At 34.6% G+C, this 24,797-nt stretch overlaps 1 protein-coding gene across 10 annotated transcripts in view; it reads right to left on the bottom strand.

The window, feature by feature from the left end:
* KLHL5 (kelch like family member 5) overlaps nt 1-24,797 on the bottom strand; it is an 87,372-nt gene that overhangs the window by 50,913 nt on the left and 11,662 nt on the right. For 5 of the 10 annotated variants that reach the window (XM_070615139.1, XM_070615143.1, XM_070615138.1 and 2 more), the window contains exon 2: nt 864-1,046. In XM_070615139.1, the coding sequence (XP_070471240.1) occupies nt 864-1,046 (183 nt within the window). Of the gene's footprint in view, nt 1-863; nt 1,047-3,075; nt 3,190-14,107; nt 14,580-24,797 lie in introns of those variants that run through there. The other 5 variants (XM_070615136.1, XM_070615135.1, XM_070615134.1 and 2 more) reach the window with 2 other exon arrangements.

Raw genomic sequence — 24,797 nt, forward strand, 5'->3', positions numbered from 1 at the left:
ATTCTGTTTTAGAAATACAGAATTGGAGAGGCCTCTAAGAAATTCAGGTTGAAATATCTTTTCTAATAAACCCATGCTCATAGGCAGACTTTTTGTCATAGTATATAGTGGCATCTCAATAAATGCATGCTGACTGAGTCACTGAAAACTATAAGACCAAGCCCATTCTTCCTGATTTTACTTCCGCTTTGGAAGGTTTAACAAAACCTTTGGGAGAGAGTGTTAATTAGGTTTGAAAGGCATAAAAAAACCTTTGGGATCATAATGGTGATTAACATTGAATAACTGAATATGGAATTATTAGAAGAAAAATAATGAATTGTTCTTTATTAAACAGCTCTCTTTTCCTTTTCTTACTTCAAGAAATAATATTTCATTTATGTTAATGGCTTTTGTTTCCTAGCACCAGCACTTTTCATGTTTCCTGGAGGTCAGCAAACAGAGTCCAGGATAGATGTGCCTATTTTAAAACTCTTAACAGTTTTGCCACTCCATTCCACCAGCTTTTTTGCTTCTAAATACTCACAGCTCTAATTTCCATTAAGTTTATTTAAAGTTCTCTAATCGGCAGAATTAGGCGGGGTGAAAGCTGCTTATAGTAACTGAAATCTATACCAAACAATGCTGACTGATCTGAGGCGAGTGTTTGTTTTTGTGCTTCTCCAAAGGGCAAGTGACACTTTTGGGGTCATTTAATGTGTAATAATTACATACACACTGTTTTCTTTGCAAAAATTCCATGAAATATCTCCCTTCCCCAAAACATTCCATCCTAACAGTCAGTTGGAATGAGTTACCTCAACATACATAACTAAATTATCAAGGAAATATTTCACACATAGAGATACTTAGAAAACAATTACCTATGAGCAGGAATTCTGCGATCACCAGCAACTAGAATTACATCACACAACTGTTTATGTCTCAAATAGTTTTCCATCTTTTTAAATGTTTGCTCAGCATGATTAAGGGCCTGGAAAAATTCATCTGATGAACATGGCTCCATAGTATGGCAGGATGATAATGTCTGACTGCTGTTGGAAGTCCTGAAAAGAAAGAGAACACACATTTTGAAATATCACTGTCACATTAAAAAGATCTTTCCTATCAAGTCTCTCAAAGCCTTCAAATGAAATAGAAGTAATCAATGCTACCAGTCAATATTAATGTATAATCATTCATCATTTTTGCCTTTTAAAATCAATGATGGCGCAGATCATATGTGCATCTTGCAAACATTGTGAGTGAATGTGACATCTGTTAGTTAAGAGCTACACAGATTCTTTGTAATATATGTGTTTGAAGTCTCTTCTCTGGTCAATACAACATCTCTGCTGAAAAAGAGCCAAACTATATTCATATTGATAGCCATATCTCCTAACATTATATTTAAGGGTACAAGAGAACATTTTTTGAAGGTAGGAGGTAATTAAACTATTTTGGAGATATAAATCCAAGGCCTCCTTTAGTTAAAAATGGGGTATGTTCCACAGTTCACTTATAAGATAACTGTTCAGAATACACAATATATTGTCATAAAAGCAGTGTTATAAATAATTCATTTGATTCTCTGGCCAATCTTTAAAAGCTCAGGTAACCTATAGCTTATATCACAGGTTAAAGGAATTTGATAGCCTAATTCAGTTATCTAAAAATTTTTTGAAATTTCCAAATTATTTGAAGAACACGAGTTCTAGGTTTTCATATGCTTTATGATGCAAATGATGAAAAAGTGAAAAGATTAGGACTAAGAATAAAATCCTAAATCCATCCCTCCCCTCCCCATCCCCCAAGATCTCTTCTCCAAGATTACCTGAATCAAATGATAAACCTCTGTTAGTTATGCAGTTAACCACAATACCACCAACTGTGCCATAACTTAGTTCTCATTTCTCATCAGATCTACTTGTAAGGATGTTATGATTCTGACAAATGCTTTGTTGAATCAAGCCTCACTATACCTTAAGAGAATTTTCTTAATATAAATATCTAATAAACTTATTTGGTAAGAACCTTATCAAAGAAGAAAAAGTCATTGGATCTTCTGCTTTTAAAGTAAAGGGAACTGAAGCCAAGGAGATTAAGTGCCTTGCCAGGAGCCCTAGGAGGTCGTTCACGGCAGAAATAGGGCTGCTGTAGAGATTGCTGTGTGTTCACCAAAACTCTTTTTCTTTTTCTCCTGAGAATGTAGCTAGACTTTTTTTCCCAGCCTCTCCCACAGGCAGGTGTGGTCTTATGAAGGAAATGAACTGTGTCACCTGTAGGCTAAAGTGGCCAAAAGTATGCCTTCCCTGTTCCTTCTCTATCCACAAGTTGAATGGAGAGGACTGAGGCTTTAGATGAAAGAAGAGATGAAATGCGCACATGGAAGGTCACTCAAGTAAGAACACTCACATATACTATACTCACAAGACCTCTCATAGTGGATTGAGATTTATCAGTTTCTAGGAGGTTAGCAGTGCCGTGACTAATACATATCTCTACCTAAATCCTCCCAGCCCAGCCCAATGCATTTTCAGTGCCATAGCAATCTAAGCTCTGAAAACATGTTCTTGAAAACTAATTGTCAGTAATGATAACATAAGAAAAATATATATTATCTAGAAGAAATGTATTGTACACTATGAATATTATTGGTGAAATGACTTGGAAAATCCAGTATAATATACTTAACTTGACATTAAGATCATTAATATAAAAATGTATTGAGTAATATGTAACTATATGTTGCTTATATAAGTAAACGAGAGCTGGAAACTATTTTAAAATCAGGAGGAACTACAAGCAAAAACAAATAACATTGGCTTTGATTAATAACAATTTGAAGATTAAAAACATTTTTCAATAATTAAAGTTTTATATTTTCAAAATACTGACAAATGATTTAGTATTAGTGATCCAATGATGAGACAACATTAGAACATCTAATTTTATTTATTTATTTATTTATTTATTTATTTATTTATTTTGAGGAAGATTAGCCCTGAGCTAACATCTTCTCTTTTTGCTGAGGAAGACTGGCCCTGAGCTCACATCCATGCCCATCTTCCTCTACTTTACATGTGGGACACCTACCACGGCATGACTTGCCAAGGAGTGCCATGTCCGCACCCGGGATCTGAACCAGTGAACCCCAGGCCACCAAAGCAGAACGTGTGCACTTAACTGCTGCGCCACTAGGCCGGCCCCTAGAACATTTAATTTTTATAAGCCACAAATTCTTTCAGGAACAAGATAAAGCAAGGTAAATAAACCAAATACTTTTTTCTTAGGGTTCCCATATTTTGTATCACATTTCTTATACTTTATATTAAATTCTCAGTAATGACTAGGCAATGAGTTAGTTGAATGTTTTTTGAGTAATGGATTGCCATCATCCAAACCTAAATGCTAATCAATGTTAAATTTTGAAAGAACAACAGAACTTTATAATACTATCATCACTAAGCTATTACAAGCTAGCTTTGATGTTGGTATAAGCTCAATTAATAAACAGACTATCTCTTTTCTTGTCAGGAAGGTTCAGGGTGTTTAGTTCTTCAACCTCTGGCAGGAATCAGGATAACCTGGGAGCATGTCAGCATCTGTGTTCAAGGTCTTCTTCCCTAAGATTGAACCAGTAGGCCTGAGGGGAGACTTGAACACAGTATCTTTTAAAAGTCCTATGGGCGATGCTAACAGGTATCACAGGCTGAAGACCACTGGAGTGCACTTTAGGCAAGAGATGGACACAGTACACAAATCAGCATGTGATGAACTTACAGGTTCAAAACATTGATTTACACAATAGATACTTTACTCCTGAATTTCTTTGAATAAACTGAATTTCTTTGAATAAAATATTTTAAATGAACTAGTAGAACTTAATGGAATATTTATTTTCAAAATGAGCATAAACGTAAAACACCAAAATTGTTTATATACATACATATTAACAAAACGACAATTTATGCTTCTAAAATAACACTTCAAACTTCTTGATTTGCTTTCTAGGCTTCAATTGCCATTACTGAAAACATGCTAAAAACATGCCATGTTAAAAAAACACATTATTTCAATGTGATAATTAATTCACCGACATTTCTGGGTACAGCAATCACTTCCACTGCTCCAAAGGAAGGATCTGACTTGTAGCCTCTGGAAAAGCGAAGCCATCCGCTCACAAAAAGAACAGGAAAGAGGAAAGAACAGAGCTACTCAGACTTGAACAGCCGCACAGCTTTCTAGCATTTCTTGTTTTGTTTGATTTTTAAGAAATTTGGGACTTCGCACATATAATTTTAATAACGTAAGAATTTAATGAGAAAAAAAGAATTTACTGCATATTCATACAAGTACAGGACCTTAGATATTAGAACAACTATATACAGAATTTTTACATCTAGAAGCAATCTATGCAATCATTTAATTCAACTCCCTTATTTTGCAGATAAGAAAATTTGAGGCCCAAAACGGCCAAAGTGATCAACCAAGGACATATAGGCAGCCAGTTACAAAGCCAGGATCAGAAGGCATTCAGAGTATTGGTCAAACCACCCACCACAAAGGAATGGAAATTCTTGCTTGCCTTTACCCCAAGGCATTAGTGAGTGCAAGGACTAGGGGTGTGAAGGGAGAATGACAGCACAGTATGAATGAGGACATCTTAACAGAAAAAAGATGTTAGAACTAAGGATCTTAGATAAAAGTCTACTGCTATGTGACTGCCCCTTAGCTAGATGTGAGAGAGCAAGAGTCTCTTAGGTTTCCGTGAGACAGAGATCACACCTCTATCAGTGGTTAATTAAATGCTTTTAATATTCTGGCTCTGTGTAATTTACAATGTTAATACTTCCTTACTATTTCATTTCCTATTATGTGTTTTGGTTTGGAGGGTTGAACTGGAGAGGTACAGTGTAGTGATTAAGAGCATTTTAGGAAGGTTTTAGAGCCATGTTGTCCAATACAGTAGCCACTATGTCCATGGGGATATTTTAATTAAAATGAAAGAAAGTAAAAGTTCAGTTATTTAGTTGGACTAATCATATTTCAAATGCTCAACAGCCCCATGGGGCTGGTGGCTGCCAAACTGGATGGTGCAGATATAGAACATTTCTATCAATGCAGAAAGTTCTATCGCATAATGCTGATTCAACTCTGTCACTACGTATCATTCTAGACAAGTTATTTAACTTGTCTGAACCATACCTTTTCCAATAGCAAGACAGGAATAAGCAATACGTAGCACTTTCTTTTAGAGGATCTCTCATGGGAAGATTATTAAATGGAAAAATGAATGCATACCCCTAGCACAGAATAAATACACAATCAAGGTGAGCTATTGTTAGTAGAACCTTGCTTTTCAATGACCGATGGGAAGTCTTTGTCTTTATATGATGTTTCTCTTTTTAAAAAAATGATCCCTAGGGCCGGCCTGGTGGTGCAGCAGTTAAGTGAGCACATTCTGCTTCGGTGGCCCGGGGTTCCCTGTTTTGGATCCCGGGTGCAGACATGGCAATGCTTGGCAAGCCATGCTGTGGTAGGTGTCCCGTATAAAAAGTAGAGGAAGATGGGCATGGATATTAGTTCAGGGCCAGTCTTCCTCAGCAAAAAGAGGAGGATTGGCAGCAAATGTTAGTCAGGGCTAATCTTCCTAAAAAAAAAAAAAAATCCCCAGCATTATCAATTTTTATAACTAAATTTCATACTTGCTCATTAACATGGCCTTTATTAAACCTTAGACATCCTAACCCACAACACAAACATCTGGGAATAGGCTATTTATGGACTATTTAAAATATATTTCTCTGTGATTTCTACTTGATCTTTTACAAGATAACAGAGGAAATACATCTGACATCTCTGCTTAGTTTTATTTATCTGATGTTGCTAAGATGGTAAACCACATTTCAAAGAATTGCACGACATCATTCAAATCTTTTTTTAATAGATGTTCGCAGTAATGAACTCTACATTGCTAATATTTCCAGGCTACAGGGAAACATTTAATTTTTAGCTTATTGTCCTTCTGCAGTAGGCAACTGTATTTGTAAGTCAGAAAAACACCTAAACATGGGAAGAGGCAAGTATCAAACAAATCAAGTCATCAACTATTTACAGAGTAAGTCCTAACATGCAACGTTGCACCAGTTGTTAGAAACTGTGGGGACGCAAAGAAAGATATGATTCTTTAGTGAAGGGACTTGGAATTTGAAGAATGGAGTTTCATAAACTGGAAAAAATTAAACAACACCGCCTAACACTTGCAGTTCCTCAGATTTCACATGTATACGCACATGTGCATATGCACACAATACGCACCATGATCAATATTACTTTTTTATTATAAACTACTTAGATTTCTTCACTTTCATCACCAGAACTTGCATTAGGCTTTCTTAATGGAGTAATTTTTCAAAAGAAGTTTTAAAAATCACTTTACAAGAATTATACTGTAGTATACGGTTTTGAGTAGAAAATAAAGCTGCATTGAAACTCTAAATAGTCTGTTTGGCTCACTCCCTAGGTAAGTGATTTATTCCTAGCCACCTGCCTCGTAGCTTCTGGCATTCAGAATTCATGCTTTTGCAAAAGTGCAAATTACTATATCATGAATCTCTTGGCATCTTTTACAAATATTCAAAATCATAAATGTAAAATAAGAATGTAAATTGCTTAGTATAGGCTAGCGGTCTCTAAATTTTTTTATGCAAACGCATTTCAGCATGCTTTTAAGCATATGTCCAATTATACAGATATTTACTAACTTATAAAACATATATACCATTGTAGAATTATTATACTATAAAACAGAAAAAATAGATATTTAAAAGATAAAATATAAATAGAAGTTTTAATAAGTAGGTGTGTGTATATATATATTTTTTACCCTTTCTCCAACAGATCATCTTGTACATCCCCAATTGGAGTGTAATTGCTGGTGAAATATAGAGAAAGGAAAGATCAGTCTGGGCTAGTATTTGGAAAGGCAACAAGTAGCAGGTGAGATCTTAGAGTTTAGATGAGTGAAGAGGAAGGGGAGTTGGGGTTGTCCCCTTTAAGGAGAGGAAAAGGCAAGCGTATAAAAAGAAATGACAAGAGGTGATGAAAAAGAATACCTTCACCTTTTCCCTTCTCAAGAGAAATATTTTTTGATTTTGAAATTTAAGGGTTTTTTTTCCTGGTACCGTGGCCAGAATATCTGGGGTGGCCAGAATATCTGGGGTGAAGAGAGTTAAATGTAGTTTATAAGAATCACATTCTCTTAAATAATAACCAGTGAAGGGGAAGGGCCTTGGGCACTCTTATACAATGCTGGTGAGAATTGGAATAGTAGTAATAGTCCTGAAATGACTCTGAGAATACAAATCAAAAACCCTATAAGTGTGCACACCCTTGACACTTTATCCAAAGGAAACAATCATCTGTACCTACGAGATCTAGCTACAGGGAGGGTTTATGACAGGTTATTTCTAACAGAAAAGTACTGGAAACAATCTAAATTCCAAAAAAGAAAAATAGAATATTGGTTAAATAAACAAGACATATATGTGCATATGGGAGAATGCTCTGCCATTTAAAAAGATATAAGAGAACATTTAATGATGTGGAAAGCTGTTTTAGTGGACATTAATTGTTTTTTGCCTATCCAGGATTCCTTCTTATGGGAACAGACCCATCTCTACCTTTTGGGAAACCACACATTCCCTGCCTCAGTCCATATGGTTTGGGTGGAGTTGATCCTCCCACTGGGGAGAGGTGAGCAAGGGACTTGGGCGTGGCCAATAAGAGTATCAAATCTCCTGCAATAATGACTGGCTACAGTGGACACATGATCCAAATAAGGCCAATCACAGTCCATTTCAAGATGCTACTTGGCACTCTTGGAAAAGAGTCACTTTCTTTCCATTGAGGTTGCTAAACTGATAAAAAGTAAACTTGGAGCTGCTAGTGGCTTTTTTGCTACCACACTGACAGCCTGCTGAGACAATGCCATCACAAAGGAAAACAGAATCTAGAGGGAGAAAAATAGATTCCTGGTGTTAAGTATCTGGATAAGGCCATGTCTAAAACCAGGCTCTATCCTTGGACTTTATTTTTTATTGCGGTAACATTGGTTTATAACATTATATAAATTTCAAGTGTACACCATTATATTTCAATTTCTGTGTATATTACATCATGTTTGGACTTTTAATTTATTTACGTGAACCAAATTTCTAGTTTTTGCTTAAGTCAGTTTGAGTTGGGTTTCTGTTTTTGCAAACAAGAGAGTCCTAATTTTAGTATTTACATTAGGGCAAAAAAGCAGGTTACAAAACAGTATGCACAATAAGCTTCAGATTTTTATTCTAAAAACACATCTTTTTATTATATATGTATAGAAAAACATACTTGAAGGACACTTTCCCAAATTGTTAATGGTTGTTATTTTGGGATGGCAGGGTAATTAGTGAGTTTTATATTTCCATTTTTCCTTATCTCTATTTTCTGATGTCTCTGTGGTAAAATATTATGTAATACAGAAAAAAATTAATTAAAAAATTAGATCCAAAGAATTCTAAGGAGTTCTATTCAGCTGTCTTCATCTCTTGCACCCTGTTGATCGTGATGCCAAAACCATTCTTTACTTCTACCACAGTAACGACTTTTAGCTGGGTACATGGCTACTCAGGTAGAGACTACATTTCTAAGCCTCCCTTGCAACTAGTCATGGCCATGTGACTAAGTTTTCAACAATGGAATGTGAGCAGAACTAATATATGCAACTTGTGTTATTTGCTTAATGTTCCCCCTTTTCTTTCTTTGGTCCTTTCCACAGGCTAGAATGCAGAAGGGGAGCTGAGCAGACTTTGACCATAAAGAAAGGATAACACCCTACAGGATGGAGCAACAATTTGGAAGGAATCTGGGTCTCTGAGTGAACTTGAGAAGCAGACCTACCTATCTGCCCTGGACCATTTGCCCATTTGTTAGCTGATAAAGATATAAACTTCTCTTATTTTAGCCACCATATTTCTGAATCTCTTTGTTATGTCATCTTAGCCTATTCCCTACTAATATACTCCCTAAAGTTAAATGACCAAATTATATGGCTTTGGGCATATGAGTGTTTATGTGGTATGAGTGTGCGTCATTGTTTTCATGCCTAATATATCTAATTCTAAAGATATAATACCTCACTATCCAGCTCCAAATGGATAAAAATAAAATATAAGCAATAAGTGACATAAAGACAGCTTCTTCTGCCTTAAAAAACTGAAGTTTATAAAGGCCAGTTGCGCAACTGTAATGCCTATCCCTTTTTATAAGCTGATTTTTCAGCTTTCCCAGCAGGTCTGGGAACTAAACTCCTACTCTGTTTAAATCAGCCAATTTCAGTTGCTTAAAACTAAGAACTCTGATTGATACAGCACACAGGTAGGCTTTAGGGGGTTCATGAACTCCTTGAACTGTATATAAAATATTTAACATACACATCTACACACACACACAGTGTTTTCTGAGGAGAGGTTCCACAGCTTATGTCAGGGAATCCATATGACTTGGGCATACATATGTGAGGGAGGAAATGCAATACATACTTCCAAGATATAAGTACACTATAGCTGAACTTCTTTGTCATCTCTGGAAACAAAATTTTTTTCATGAGGAAATGCAGAATATTTTAATTTCAAACTGAACTAGAATTAAGAGACTGGTTCAAACAAGGAGATGTAGAGACAACATAAAGAGGGTCAAGAAAAAGGAGACAGCACTTGAGAGAAAATGTAATATTATGAAGATAACCTCTTGCTGGGATAGGAGGGGGAACTAAATGCCTTTAAGATGAGTCAAAGAATAGCAAATCAACTGACCAAGGAATAGAAGAGTTCAAGGATACCTGCTTGAAACAGAGTAGCCAGCAACCAATAAGGTGCTTTAGATAACTAGATAAAGAGTTGTGGCTGTGTCAAAAGACTATACCTGTAAGCCAGCCAGGTTTGGCATTTTCAAGAACCAGGCTAAGAAAATTAGCTGAGGAGAGAAGGTGAAACTGGTTAGAATAAATCATTAACTATTATGTAAATCCAAGTTGAACTCAGGGGTTAAATGAGTAGTCACAGAGAACTGCCTACTGCTATGTGAGGATGAAATCTACATTTTAACTGTTTGGGTTCACAATGTAGCTATTTCCAAGCGATCGAGGTTAGTATCAACAGTGATGATGTGATGTGATATAAATGGCACTTTATCTTTGTGGTCTTCCTGCCCAAAATTCATAGCCCCAGTCTAATCATGAGAAAAACATCAGAAAAATTCTAATTGAGTAAGATTGCCAAGGTCATCAAAACAAGTGAAGCCTGAGAAACGTCAGAGCCCAGAGGAGTGTAAAGAGACAGTATGGCTAAATGTAATGTGGTGTCCTGGATAGGATTCTTCAACAGAAAAAGGACACTGGGTAGAAATTTTAAAAATCTGAATAAACTATGGACTTTACTTAAGAATGTATCAATATTGGTTCATTAATAGTAACAGATGCACTATACTAATGAAAGGTATTAATAATAGGGGAAACTAGGTGTGGAGTACATAGAAATTCACTATACTACCTTCATAATTTTCCTGTGAATCTAAAACTCTTGTAAAAACATAAAGTTTATTTTTTTAATGCAGTTTATTTCACTTACTAACCTTGAGCAAGTTACTTAGCCTTTCTGTGCCTCCCTGGCCTCATCTGTAAAATTATAATAGTAATAGTAGCACTCTAACTCAGAAATTTGTTGTGAAGACTAAATGAGTTAGTATACTAAAATGCTAGAACAGGGCCTCACAGATAGTGAGCATCCAGTCAGAATGAGCTATTATTATTTTTGAATATTTTTAAAGTACAGTAATATTTTATACATAATGACTAAAAAATAGTCTTACATATAAAATATTAAACTCTAACTTTATAAACAAAGTTTGAAATAATGAAATTTCCCCTAACATGTCAAAAATTAAATAATTTCAAAGTTGGCAAATCAACGGAAGTGTAAACTGTGTTTAGACTATGGTCACATGCGGGCCACCATGTAAACTTTGCTGGTCTTGGTAAGAATCATCCTGAATTAAGGTCTTAGGAACCCATTGCTCACATAAAAGGTAACAACTCTGTTACTTGGGGTCTAAAATTCCTCATAGTGTAAAAAACCAAAAGTTTGCATTTAAATACCAAAGTAATGACTTAGATGATTAGACGACAAAGATGATTTAGATGATTCCCAAGGAGAAAAAGTGGCTAGCTACAGACCCAAGATCAAAGTTAAAAGACAAGAAACTTAAATCACCTAGAAGTGTGGCAGCAGAAATTACCAGAAGTCTAAGGCTCAGGCAGACATTTCTCCCAGTTAGAATACAAGTGATCAAACATATTAGCAACATATGATGCCTTTTAACTTAACTTCTGCTTTAAATTGTGGAGACCCACTGTAGGTGTTATGATTCTGTGTATGTAAAACCACTCAGTTGTCTTCCCCTTTTTCTAATAACTCAAAATTTCAGTCTAAGTTCTAAGATCTATGTAAATATTACGTCTGCTTAAACAAAAATTCTCTGTATATCATATGTATTTCCCCATTATGTCTTTAATATTTTAAGATATCAATCTATAATATAGTCAAATAAAACTTTATTTTATTTGAGCATACTACTTATTTTATTACTTGCAGGTTTTATATAAGAAAAAGAACTGTTCTCAAGTTATATACAAAAATTTGACAAATGTCAGTGTAGCTTCTTTTGACATTAACAGTGATAGTTTTTGATTTGTTTACAGTAGAATGGCAATCCCCTAGAGAGACTGTTCACTTAATCAAAAAGCTGGGGGCAAATAAATGTATCATTATGACAAAGATCAAAGATTCAGAGCTGGAGGATTGAAAGAAGATGTAAGAATTAGATATATTTAATCTAGAAAAAAATGAACATACAAATGACATTTCTAAAATCTAGAATGCTTGTTTTTCCCTTTTTTGCAATAAGATGTTAAGATAGAAATTTCAAACCATTGGGAATGTTAAATCGCTTGGACACATTTCCCCTCATATCTAAAAATCAGAGACATTTTAAGTACATTTTACCTTTGAAATAATATTTTAGGAATAGTTTGGTCACTGCAGATGCTAACTGTTTACTCCCATCTTATTATTTACCTTATTAATCTTGACTAGCATTTTTAAAACAACTATATTTATTTTAGATTTTTAAAAATATAGTTTTCTTAATTTTATATTTCCTATAAATAAAAATGTCCATTTTTTGAAGTATGCACATAGCAATCTCTCAGTCAAAAAAGGGCAGTCTTTTTCTTGCATAATGAATATCCCACCAAGATGCTATTTCAATATGGATACTAAAGAATAGATTAACTTAATTACAGTAATCACCAGCTATGCAAACTACCTTTGTAAATTATAGCGACCAACGTACGTATAACCTTTCCAAGATTTTACATGTATATAAATTTTATACTCATATATACATATATAATCTCTCCAGGTAGTAGATACATGTTAACATTTTTATAACTTATGCTAGTAAATAAAAGAAAGTTTTGTTTTTCTAATTTTGTTAAAATATTCTCAATACATCATATTGATTTTCAAATGGAAATATGACTACTCTTTGGTTTCCTACAAAAATGATAAACCCTGAACCTTTTACTAGATAAATTATTCTCTTTATGGTAACAAGTCTCCAAAGAAAATAATGAAACCACATTAACTCAATTAATCTCCACTTAAAATTAGTGGCTCTTATTCCCTTTAGACAATGCCAGGTCATGAACTAGTTTGAAAAATTTTAAGTTAAATATACTAGCTACCTATGTAAAGATATTCCCCTCTCTCCATTACACAAATGATTATACATGACTGGTCTATATTTATTATTATTCCAACACCACAGTTCAGAATTCCATGTTCTGAAGGTTAGAAGAGGAGAAGGTGGTAAACATCCCCAAGTAAGATATACTTGAATATATGAACTCATTTTGTCTCCATCTCTTATGATGCCTCTATTAATAATAACCAAATACAAATTACAAATGTTATTAAAACCTGCAAAGAAATTTTAAAAGAAAAAGAATCCAGCAATCAAACTAGACAAATGATAAGCTAGACAACTAGTAAGCTATTTGTACCTTTAAATATTTTGAAATATTTTTGAGTATAGATAAATCAGAAGGTGACTTTCATGTTCTAACTTATTACATAATATGCTACAGTAGTTTAAACTGATGAATAAGAATATCCATTTCAAAGATAAAGCCAGGTTCCAAGGGTAAAGATGGATAAAGTCATTATGAAATTACCAATTTTTTCTTTATTTTCTCTCCTCAAACTAATTTTCCCTTCTTACCCCCTTTTCACCAGTTGACCACATCTAGTCCCTCTGTGATCCCTTAAACTCTCCTGAAGGAATGTCCCTCCTTTCTCTAAATAGCATAATTTTCAGTGAAGTGCAGGTAACAGAAATTAGTAGCTGTCATCTTTAGAAAGAGACATGTTACTGTATTCTCTGTTTTAATCTGGAGAGCTGCAACATAGGACAAAGAAATCATCATAAGAAAAATATTACTGACAACTACAATGGTATAAAAAAATATGGAGAACTATAATGTACATCTCCTTGTAAAATTTTTCATTTTCATTAAAATTTAAAAATGACTCTACAATCTGTTGCAAACTAAAATGTCATAAAAAATTTTATACTATAGAAATGTCTTCTATAGTTTTGCTATGACTATAAAAGGTAATTCAATGAAGGAAACTGCAAGGCAATGATGCATAAAATTGCTACTATATATTATTTTCCAGGCAGAGCCAGATCTATATATGGAACAGAAGATATTTCAAAATGAATGCTATTTGTTGACTTTATAATTAAACAGAATTAAAATTAATATTAGAATATTTTTAAAAAGCCTAGCAAAAGTACCACAAATGTATACCAAGATATTATATACATGTATGTAACTATATATTTTTATGTATGTATGCATATGATATATTCATAGATTTTAAATAATAATACTAAATTATTTTAAAACATTATAGAGAATATACCCCCACACCCCATTTCTAACAGTAAGAAAATAATCAACCTGCATGAACTGGAATCAGATTCATTTTCTTCTTCACTAGTGCCATCATCCACTTCTGGTCTATCCAGCCAATGTGCACCGCCACAATCTTCTGCTGTAAACTCAAATGCAGGGACTTCAGAGGTGGATGCCATTGGCCAAGAAGGTGAATTCTGAAAATCCAGTTGGCTGGACCTTCGGTAACCAATTGAAGCCAAAGGCAATTGTAGGCTACATGGATCTAAAAACTTTCTCCCACCGTTTGCTCCAGTCTGTCCTCGATTCCAAAATTCTCCCTGCTGGCTGTCAACTGTAGAATTAGGAGATGACGCTTGATGGCCAAACCACCTCCATCTGATTTTCAAAATCTGCTTCACATCAAACTCTTTACGAGAACCAGACATCCTCAGAGAAACCAAGTGATCGTCTAGGCAACGGGCAAAAAGCACTGCACACAGATTTGTGCATCCAACCAAGACAAGTATATGCCCTGCTGTACACAATAAACAGATTGAAAGGAAAATAAATCACATTCGCATATATAGCTACATTTACTTTTATACCAATATACCAGATTATAAAGAACAAAGGATAATGAATAAAGATGAAACACGGTGGAACATTCCATTCAATCAGAGCAAACTCTCATCCACCTATCCTGAAGCAGCTGGACCACTTTCCCCTGCTCTCCTTTCCCATACTGACCATTAGCTCTCACAAACACTGACAGCATTCATTAAAGTCCTTTCAAATGCAGAACACCACCCCCTTTTCTTAAACCACAAATGACAGAGACAGAAAGCACTATCCGTTGCAGTATCTCAGTCTCTGCTGCTTAGTGTATTAACTCTTTTATTGCTGAAACAAGAAATTTATTCCAGAGCATTTTCCTTTGTACTTAAAAATCACTGTAAAACTAAAATGTTTCTATTTTTATACTAAGTTCCTAAATAAGATATTACAAAATGATGTTTTTTAAAATGTAGTTTTTAATTGAATGAGTTATAGTGATTTTGAAGCTGTGCTCTTGGGATGGGGGATGAGGAGGAAGGCAGAGTACAAAGGTGAGGCTTCTGTTTGTTGCTTTCCACTTCTATCTTCTCCCTTCAGGAAAGGACTGCATTTAATTAATATAGTTAAGATCCTGGGTAAGATTTCCTTTGAGCAAAGGATAAGGAAAAGAATAAGGAGAAGAAAAAGTTTGAAAACTACAAAGGATCAAAATACAACAGTACTTACTCTTTTTCAGCTAAATAACCTGAAGCCAATATGGCTCTATAATTAGGACTAGGCCACTTTGATTTAGTATAATATCCAAATTTCTGTAACACACTACTTAGAAAAAGGAAAGTGTGGCTCAAGAAAGCTACCACGGGCTGGGATAGGACTATTTCTAATGGTGCCCTCTATTGTCAGCAAAACAAAACGATGCCCTGAACATGATTACAGTTAAGGCAAATTGATAAGGCAAATAAAAATCAATCAAATTGTAAAATGTTGAGTAGTTATTGTGAGCAAGACACTCTACTAGGCATTGTAGGGGACACAGATAAATACAGCTTGGTTCCCACCCTCAAAAATAATGTCTAGTTACTGCAGCAAAAAATATTCAACAACTCAAATATAAGAAACATCATAAGGTTGCAATATTAACATTTTGTGATCTGCAAATACAGACTTTTGAGTTTTCAGGGTGCTCAATATCTAATGCTATATCAAATATTCCACTCAAAAGAGAATGACTGTTATCAACTGACCAAAAAAAAAAAAGCTGCTTTGGAGGTTTACAAAAATAAAAAATATTGTGAGGCATATATACTTAACCTCACACAGCTCTTTAGAAGAATACAAATTTAGAGAAACAAGAATGAGAGGCACAAAAAGCCACATATAATTTTGTGCTAAATACTATAGGACAAATCACAAATACCATAAGAAAGAGAAAGGAGATATCAAGATGCTGTGGAGTGGCATGGGCCAGTTTCATTAGGGGGAAGCCTTCTAAGAATGGAAAGAAGTCATGTAGACAGAATGATGATAGATTTTATAAAGGAAGAAAGATACTTTAAAAAGCATGAAGTGAGCACATTGACAAAGAAAGAAGGGGAAATAAGTTTGATCAGCCAGCCAGACATACCTAATTAATTTTAAGGAGTAGTAAGAGAAAGTCAGATGAAAATAATGAGATAAAACTCCTTGAGCACAAAGCTTTACAGATGTAAAGTCTAGCAGGCAATATTAAGTGGACGGTTGAACAGGGCAATGCTTTAAAAAATCAATCTGGCAGTTGTACGCAGGTGCGTTAGAGAGTGAAATGACACTTTTCCCTCTCCTCTCACCTCTGTCAGACTCCTTCTTATCAACTCGCTTCTAACTCCACTCTACCTATCCAACTTTATTTCTATTTTCCAACACAGACACATTGCTTCATCAGTTAAGACAGAATCTACATTATGTCACTCCCTCTTTTATATGTTGTTTGTGTCCCAATTTCTCTGGTTCTAAAATCCTACTCATTCTTCAAGGTTTAGCATAGTCACTACTACCTGTAGAAAGACTTCTCCAATTACTTTAGCCTTGTGGTTCTCAACAAGGGTAGCACCAACGGTCCACTCCCACACCAGAAGCCAAGAAGGCGCCTGGAAGTTGCAGGAGTGGTGGTGGTGGTAGACTTTTAGTGGTTGGAATGACCAGAGAGTGCTATAGGAGTTGAATGGGCAGGGGCCAGAGCTGGTAAACATCTTGCAATGTATAGTACGGACCCACACAATGAAGAACTGCCACTGTGGTAGTTCATAATGATCTTTGATGTCTTCATTCAAATAAGTATTTACCAAGCATTTATATGTACAAGGCCCCACAAAAGAAAGAAAGGTAAATAACAAACCTTTCTTTCAAGAGGTTTTAAACTTGCACTCTGGCAGACATAGGGATAATTAAATGAACATTATAAATGAATAATTTTTTTTTTTTTTGAGGAAGATTAGCCCTGAGCTAACTGCGGCCAATCCTCCTCTTTTTGCTGAGGAAGGCTGGCCCTGAGCTAACATCTGTGCCCATCTTCCTCTACTTTATACGTGGGATGCATGCCACACCATGGCTTGCCACGCCATGCCATGTCCACACCTGGGATCCGAACTGGCAAACCCCGGGCTGCTAAAGCTGAACATGCAAACTTAACTTCTGCACCACCGGGCCGGCCCCTAAATGAATAAATTTTGATAAATACAATTTTATATAAATATAATTTTAAATTGGATTCAATCTATCAATGTGAGAGCAATTATCAGAGATTCTAGTTACAATGTGCTAGCTCCAATAGCTAGAAGTGATTTTAAGTGCTTTTGTTGTTTAGTTGACTAATTGAAGCCTGAACTCAAGAATGGACTTCCTTAAAGGCCACTGAGATGCCAAACATTTCTCAATATAATATAGAGAAGAAATCCAAAGAATGTTAAAATGTCAAACCATGCCTGCACTCCCAAGGGGGCCCAAAGACCCCTTTTACCAAGATATTAAGATATACATTAAATATGAACCTCTTTAATGCAGTAGCTGTTCTGAGGAGGCTAGAGATGCAGATGGGAGATTAGCCACTGAAATAGGCTCCTTGATTCTAAAGGGATACCAGGATCTTGGGTTGGCAAAGGCCAAATAGCAGCATTTAACCATTGCTGTCATGATTATGAGTTTAGTTACATGCACACATACATACGCATTTATATACAAAAAAAAGCATAACCACCTTTTGTTTCAGTGAAATGATACTGCATGTTTTTTTCACTAAGACCTTTATTTTGTCAATCCACTTCCACTCATTCTACCCAGTAATCCACGTTGACAGCTTGGTGTAGTCTTTCATATTTTTCTTCATGTTTATAAAATCACATACAAACATAGTAATTTTTGTTATTGTTTTATAAAAGAGAGATCATATTGTATACATCTTTTTGGCATTTTTGCTTTTTTCACCTAACTTTATACACACACACAGAAATATAAACTAATAATGATTGTTTTAACAGTTGCATAATATTTTATAGTTGTAAAACAATTTATTAAATTATCTCCTTGTTAATGAGCATTCAGGTTGATTTCAGGGTTTTGTTTTTTTTATCCTATTAAAATAATATTGAAAAAAACATCCTTGTGGGGCTTTTATGTCTATGGAATTTATTCCCAGGAGTGGAGTTGCTGGCTTGAAGGTATATGTATTTTAAATTTGAATAGTTTACTTTCCTAAGGCTCACATTTTCAAAAGTAAAGTGAGTGTACCTTTCTCATCTATTTTCATAGGCTCAACAGTCAACGAGTATTATCATTCTTTTAACCAGAGATAACTACTGAGCTTGAGCATATTTTCATAGGTTAATTGACCATATTGACTTAGAGTTTTCTGAACTACTCATTTATACTCTTTGCCTATTTTTCTCTTGAGCTGTTTATCTTTTCCTTAGCACTAACTAGAAGCTCTTTGTATATTATAGATATTAACTCCTAATCCATCTTGTTTTTGCAAATAATTTTTCTATTTTCCAAATGAATAGCAACTAGTGCCTGCACCTTTAAAAACATTTTAAAGTTTGACATATATTAGAAAAGCGTGCAAATCGCAAGTGGAGAGCTCAATGAATTATGAACCCCACCCAGGTTAAGAAAAGGAATATTACCAGCACTCAAGAAGTCTCCCTCATGCCCCTTCTCAAAGGTAACCATCATCCTTAGCATAAATTAATTTTAGCTGCTTTTGAACTTCATATAAATGTATTTTTTTCACGATTGTTTTGATATTAATCTGTATTGTTGTCTGTAGCACCTGATGGTTTTTACGGCTATATAGTATTGCACTGTATAATACACAACTATCAAAATGCATTCTATTGACAGACATTTGAGTTGTTTCTAGTTTTAGACTTTTGCAAATAACGTTGCTATGAACATTCTCATACATGTTGTCTGGTGTACATGTACATGCATTCCTGTTATATATATAGACCCACAAATGAAACTGCTAGATCATAAGATACGCATATGTTCAGCTTTGATTGTTGTTTTCAATTTATACTCCTTACAAGCAGCATATGAGAATTCCAATTACTCCACATGCAGCCAACACTGGTCATCAGTCTAGTTTTAGTCATGCTGATAGGTCTGTAGTGGTATCCCATTTGGTTTCTTTACATTTTTCTGATTATTATCATGGTTGAGTAACTTTTTATGTTTATCTGTCATTTGGATATCCTCTTTGCGAAAAGTCCTTTGTTTAGGTTTCTCGCTCTTTTTTCCTATTAAACTTGTCTATTTTCTCGATTTGTAGGAGTTCTTTATATTTCTAATATGAGCCCTCTATTATCAATATAACTTTAATATAAACCACCCTTTTCCTACTAAATTGAGGTATTATTTTTATTATGAATTAGCTTCCCATACTTACAGAGATCAATTTCAGGATGCTTATTCTGTTCCATGGCCTATTTTTTATGCCAATATTACAGTTTTAACTATAGGATATTTATAATATATCTAATATTTGTTTAAGCAAGTTCCTGTCTCAAACATCTTCTTTCAAAATAATTTTTAAGGCTAAGTTTGGATATTTACTCTTTTATTTATACTTAAAATAATACTACCCAATCCTCTCAACAAAAAGCCCCAACTCTACTGAGATTCTAATTGGAACGGCATTTAAGTTGTATATTAATTTTGAGATGATTGGCATTTTATGATATTAAGGCTTCACATCCAAGCATATATGTTTTTTAGTTTGTTCATCAATAAGATTTTAAAATCTTTTGACTATAGGTCCTGTGCCTTATTAAATTTTTATTGTGTTCTTTACTTTTCTTTCTTTTTTTGTCACTTTTGTAAATGTAGTAACGTTTTCTGGTTTCATTTCCACATGTCTATTGCCATTATAATAAAAGTACTGAGTACATTTATCTTATATCCAGTCATTTTATCACACTTCTTCATTAGTTACAATGTTTTTTTAATTAGTGTGCATTTCTAGTTAAGTTAGAGGTACTTTTGAGACATCAAAGTGGAAATGTCAGATAGTTGGATAAATGTTCCTGGAGCTCAGATCCAAGCTCCAAGGAACTCTAATAGATAGAAGTCCAGTAGTAGAGAAGCCACCAAAGGAGACTGAGAAGGAACAACTACTGAAGTAGAGGAAAATCAGCAGGGTAGGGTGTCAGGCAAGTCAAGGGATGAAAGTGTTTCACGGCAAAAGGCATGGTCACTATATCAAATAAGAGGTCAGGTACCGTGGGCAAAAAAAACGTCCACTGGAGTTGGCAACACAAAAATTTTACCAAACCAGATAGGAACAGTTTCAGTAAAGGGAGGGGTTCCAAAGTCAGATTAGTGGGTTAACAGTTAACAGAAGATGAGAAATGAAAGAGAGCGTGTACAGACAACTCCTTCAGAAAATTCCGCTGAATAGTGAGGCTGTGGAATAGGATTGTAGCTGGAGGAGTTAAGGGATCGAGGCAATGCATTTGTTTTGCTTACTTGTGTGTTGATTTTTAAAAACATGGAACCTATTAGAACGATGAGAATGATGCAGCAGAAAGGAGAGATTGATGATTGCAGAAGGAAGCACTCGAACAAGAAAGTGAAGGCTTTGATAAAAGGAAAAGGGAGGCCCGTAAGCACAGTGGACGGCTTGGATAGTCATCCTACGAGGGATACTTCCTCTACTGTAAGATTTATAACTTGCTAAAGGCACCGATTATTTAAAAAGGAAAGAAAAGATATCCACTAAGCAGTCTACTCAAATTGAAAATCAAATCAGCCTTCTAAAAGGAGTCATGAAATAATAAAGATTAGAGGAAAAACTAAGAATTAAGAAATAAAATGATAAAGAACTAGATCTTTAAAAATCTGTCACTATACTCTATTATCTTCAAGAAAGCATAATCAAAGAAAAGCAAATTAGAACTTAGAGAATAAAATAACAGTCATAATAAAAGGGAATATTTAAATAAAATAAAAGAGTAGAAAAATAAAAGGTCAGCATTGCTACAAAAATTTTAAATGTCAAATTGAATATTTCCACAAGGGAAATGCTGACAGAGGAAGTTAAGTAAGCCAAGTTGGAAAATATTCCTCAAAGGCAGAATTTGCTCAAAATCCCTTATAGCTAGGTCTCTAATAATTTTGCCAAAGGTTAAGCCCATCCAAGCATGGCTACTTCGGGGGGAAAATCTTCATTCTAACAAAACACGTTAAAAAATTATCTATTGCTACAGTAGCTTGTTATAGCCCCCATTTTAGAAAGGGGTTTACAGAAATATTTCCCAGCTTTAACTATTTTCTTGGTCCAAATACTTTCTTTGTGAAAAATATGCAGTAAGCTTAAGCATTAATGCTTTCATGACATGAAATTCAGAATTTGTTTAAATAACACTTTTTTCTTCTGTCCCATCAACTTTTGCTAAACCATATAAAATTGTTTTGCTCAAAAATTTATCCAGCTCTGATGAAAAGTACTTCCTAGGGTAATGACTGATAAAAGATCAATCCATATTAAAGTCATTACATTGTTAAACTGTCAAAATGGTTTTCACTGACTGCTCTATAGAAATGAGATCCCTCATCATTCTCTATCCCCTGAACCTCTTAATTTTTTTCAAGCACTTACCACCACCTGGCATATTAGATGTTTATTCACTTATTTGTTGTCTTTATCCTCACTACAAAGTAAGCTCCAGCAGAACCTTGTTTCGTTCATTGCTGTAGCCCCAGCAATTAGGACAGTACCTGGCAGACAGTAGGTGCTCAATAAATATTTCTCTAATGAATGAATGAATCCTACAGTTATAGAGCAATAATAAAAAAGATATACTTAAACTGTACACTTTTTAAGTTATAAAATAAAATTAAGAATCTAATATTAAAAACATATTAGGAAAACATTTACCTCTGGTAATAAAACCTTTTTGGTATTTTTTCAACTTAAGAGAAAAATTACCATATGTTACTCTAAGAATTTCTGTTTTCTATTTCATTCCTCAGGCATAAAATTTTTATCACTTTAAAATCTAATGGCTAAACAGAAGATGTCTTTTCAAACTGACACGACACTTTCTTCAAAATGATTATCAAATTATATTCTGTACCGCTCCTTTATTTTAATAAATTTGGCTTACTTAAAGTTAAATTTGAGATACAAAAGCTCACATGATACTCAAAATAGATAAGTGCCAATTATGAATACATTTTTCAAAATGTAATTAAGGAATCCACATGCAATTTCTGCTTCAAATCTGCTCAAATGGTAGTTTGTGAATTTAAAAGATGACACTATTTGGTATTACAATAGCAACGCCGAAATGTCATTAAGATAGACAGTAGATGGGCTCACTCCAATAGCGTGGCTTTTAAAGCTACGGCTTCACTCAATTTAAATCACAGTTATCCAGTAACTGCTTTATCCAGGTAATCATTATTATACAAACCTCTCCTCACATACAGTTTTTAAGACAACAGTATTTGTTTTATGAGTAATCAATTTTAATGGACCTATTCCTATAGCTTTAAGTGTGTGACATGTATTGCACAAAACACATCAAGAATTAATTTTAATGTGCTAACCCAGCAGCACTTCACCTCCCTAAGTTTGTCCTCAACTATAAAAAGAATGAGTTACAACACATGATTTTAAAGAATCCTTTAAAGTTTGGTGGTTCTGGGATACTTTTAAAACTTCATCAAATTAGATAATTAGATCTTTTATCAGAATTTGGCTTATTTTAAAAATTTGAAAACTAACAAAATTCACTGACATTTAAATTCCACTAACATTTAAAAACATATGCTGGCAGAAAATATGTTATTTTTACCCAGATTAGAAAAAATTAGAGAGCTACTTTTACTTTAATTCCAGAAATACATCAGATATTCTGTACCTCCTCTCCAACCTCATAAAAAGCAAACATTATAGGGGCTGGCCCCATGGTGCACTGGTTAAGTTTGGCTCACTCGGCTTCAGCAGTCTGAGTTCATAGGTTCAGATCCCAGGTGTGGAGCCACACAACTCGTCAGCCATGCTGTGGTGGTGACCCACACATGAAATAGAGGAAGACTAGCACAGATGTTAGCTCTAATCTTGCTCAAAGCAAAAAAGGACCAATCTTGCTCAAAGCACACACACAAAAAAAGAGGAAGATTGGCAACAGATGTTATGCAAAACAATCCTGGATTTATGTAAATTCAACAAATGTTTGTGCTGTATGCAAAAAGAAGCCAGCCCTAGTGGTCTAGGGGATGAGATCCAGTGCTCTCACTCCCATGGCTGGGGTTCATATCCCGGTCAGGGAATTACACCACTTCTGGTGGCTGCATGTTACTGTGATACTGAAAGCTATGCCACTGGTACCAGCAGAGTCAGTTAAGGTGGACAGGTTTCAGTGGAGTTTCCAGACTTACAGACTAGGAAGAAGGACCTGGTCACACTTCTGAAAAAACTGGCCATGAAAACCCTATGAATAGCAGCAGAGCATTGTCTGATTAAACACTGGAAAGTGAGAGGATGGTGCAAAAAAAACCAGGCAGGGTTCCACTCTGCTGCACACAGAATCACTAGGTGCAGAAAGAACACAATAATGAGAAAATAGGCAGTAAAATCCATCAGGGCAGGGACCACTATATTCCTAACAACCTCTATAGTGAAGAGCATTCAAATATTTAATGAATTTAAGTCAAAGAATAAAGGAATAAATTAATGGCACAGCCCTTGATTTGAAAGATCTTAAAATCTAGCAGAAGAGAGTCTTGAATGAAACCCGTACTGAATTATCAAGAAGTAAGTATGTCCTTCATTTGGGAGAAGATGAGGTTCTTGAGTTGAGGATTTAGAGGTATACCTCAAAAAAATTAATTTGGTAACAGTGAAGAATGGATTTGTAAAGGAAGATACTATCAGTAGGGAAACCAGTTAGAAAATTCTTCAAGGTGAGAGGTATAGTTTAACCTTGGCTGGGAGCAAAGAGATCTGAAGGGGGATAGATGTTAAAGATATTTCAGAGACAGACCTTACACAATGTCTGTGGCAAATGGACAGGAAGAAGTCAAAGATGACAGCATTTTCAAACCTGGGTAGCTGGAAGAGGAATGGTAAGACTAACACAAATAAGGAAGTAAGGAGGATACAGTTTCAAAAGGATTGGATGTAGCTTTAGACAAATTTGGCTTTAATTGTGTATCTAGCAACCAAATAGCTAGGAATAGGGGTCTAAAGCCATACCTAGCTTATAGTTAAAAACCAATCTATTTAAAAGATCAGAAATTTAAAGCGTGGATAGATGAATCCTAGGTTGTTAACACTGGTTATCTTTGCATTCTTCCTACAAGTTACCACAAACACAGGGCATCAAAACTTCTTTTGTAATGAAAAAAAACTTAGACTACACTTTGAAATCCAAAATTAGGTTTCTAGCACAATGTTAAATCTCATACTTTGTTAGAAATAATCAGGAAATATCTCTGATTTAATCAGTAAACAAAAATTAAAAATAAATATCAACTTTAAATTCAGCTGTAACAAGCTAAGAGACCTAGTTTTGTAAGCTATATAGTAGATTGAAAACTCAGCAGTCGAGAACTCTGATATACAATGAAAATTGAAGTACAAGTTCATGGTAAAAGCCATCTAATACAGCAGTTTTATTTATTTGCATATTCTAAAAGCACTGTGATATATTCTTAT

The sequence above is a fragment of the Equus przewalskii genome, chromosome 3 (assembly GCF_037783145.1).
Source record: "Equus przewalskii isolate Varuska chromosome 3, EquPr2, whole genome shotgun sequence".
In the NCBI taxonomy this organism is placed as follows: domain Eukaryota; kingdom Metazoa; phylum Chordata; class Mammalia; order Perissodactyla; family Equidae; genus Equus; species Equus przewalskii.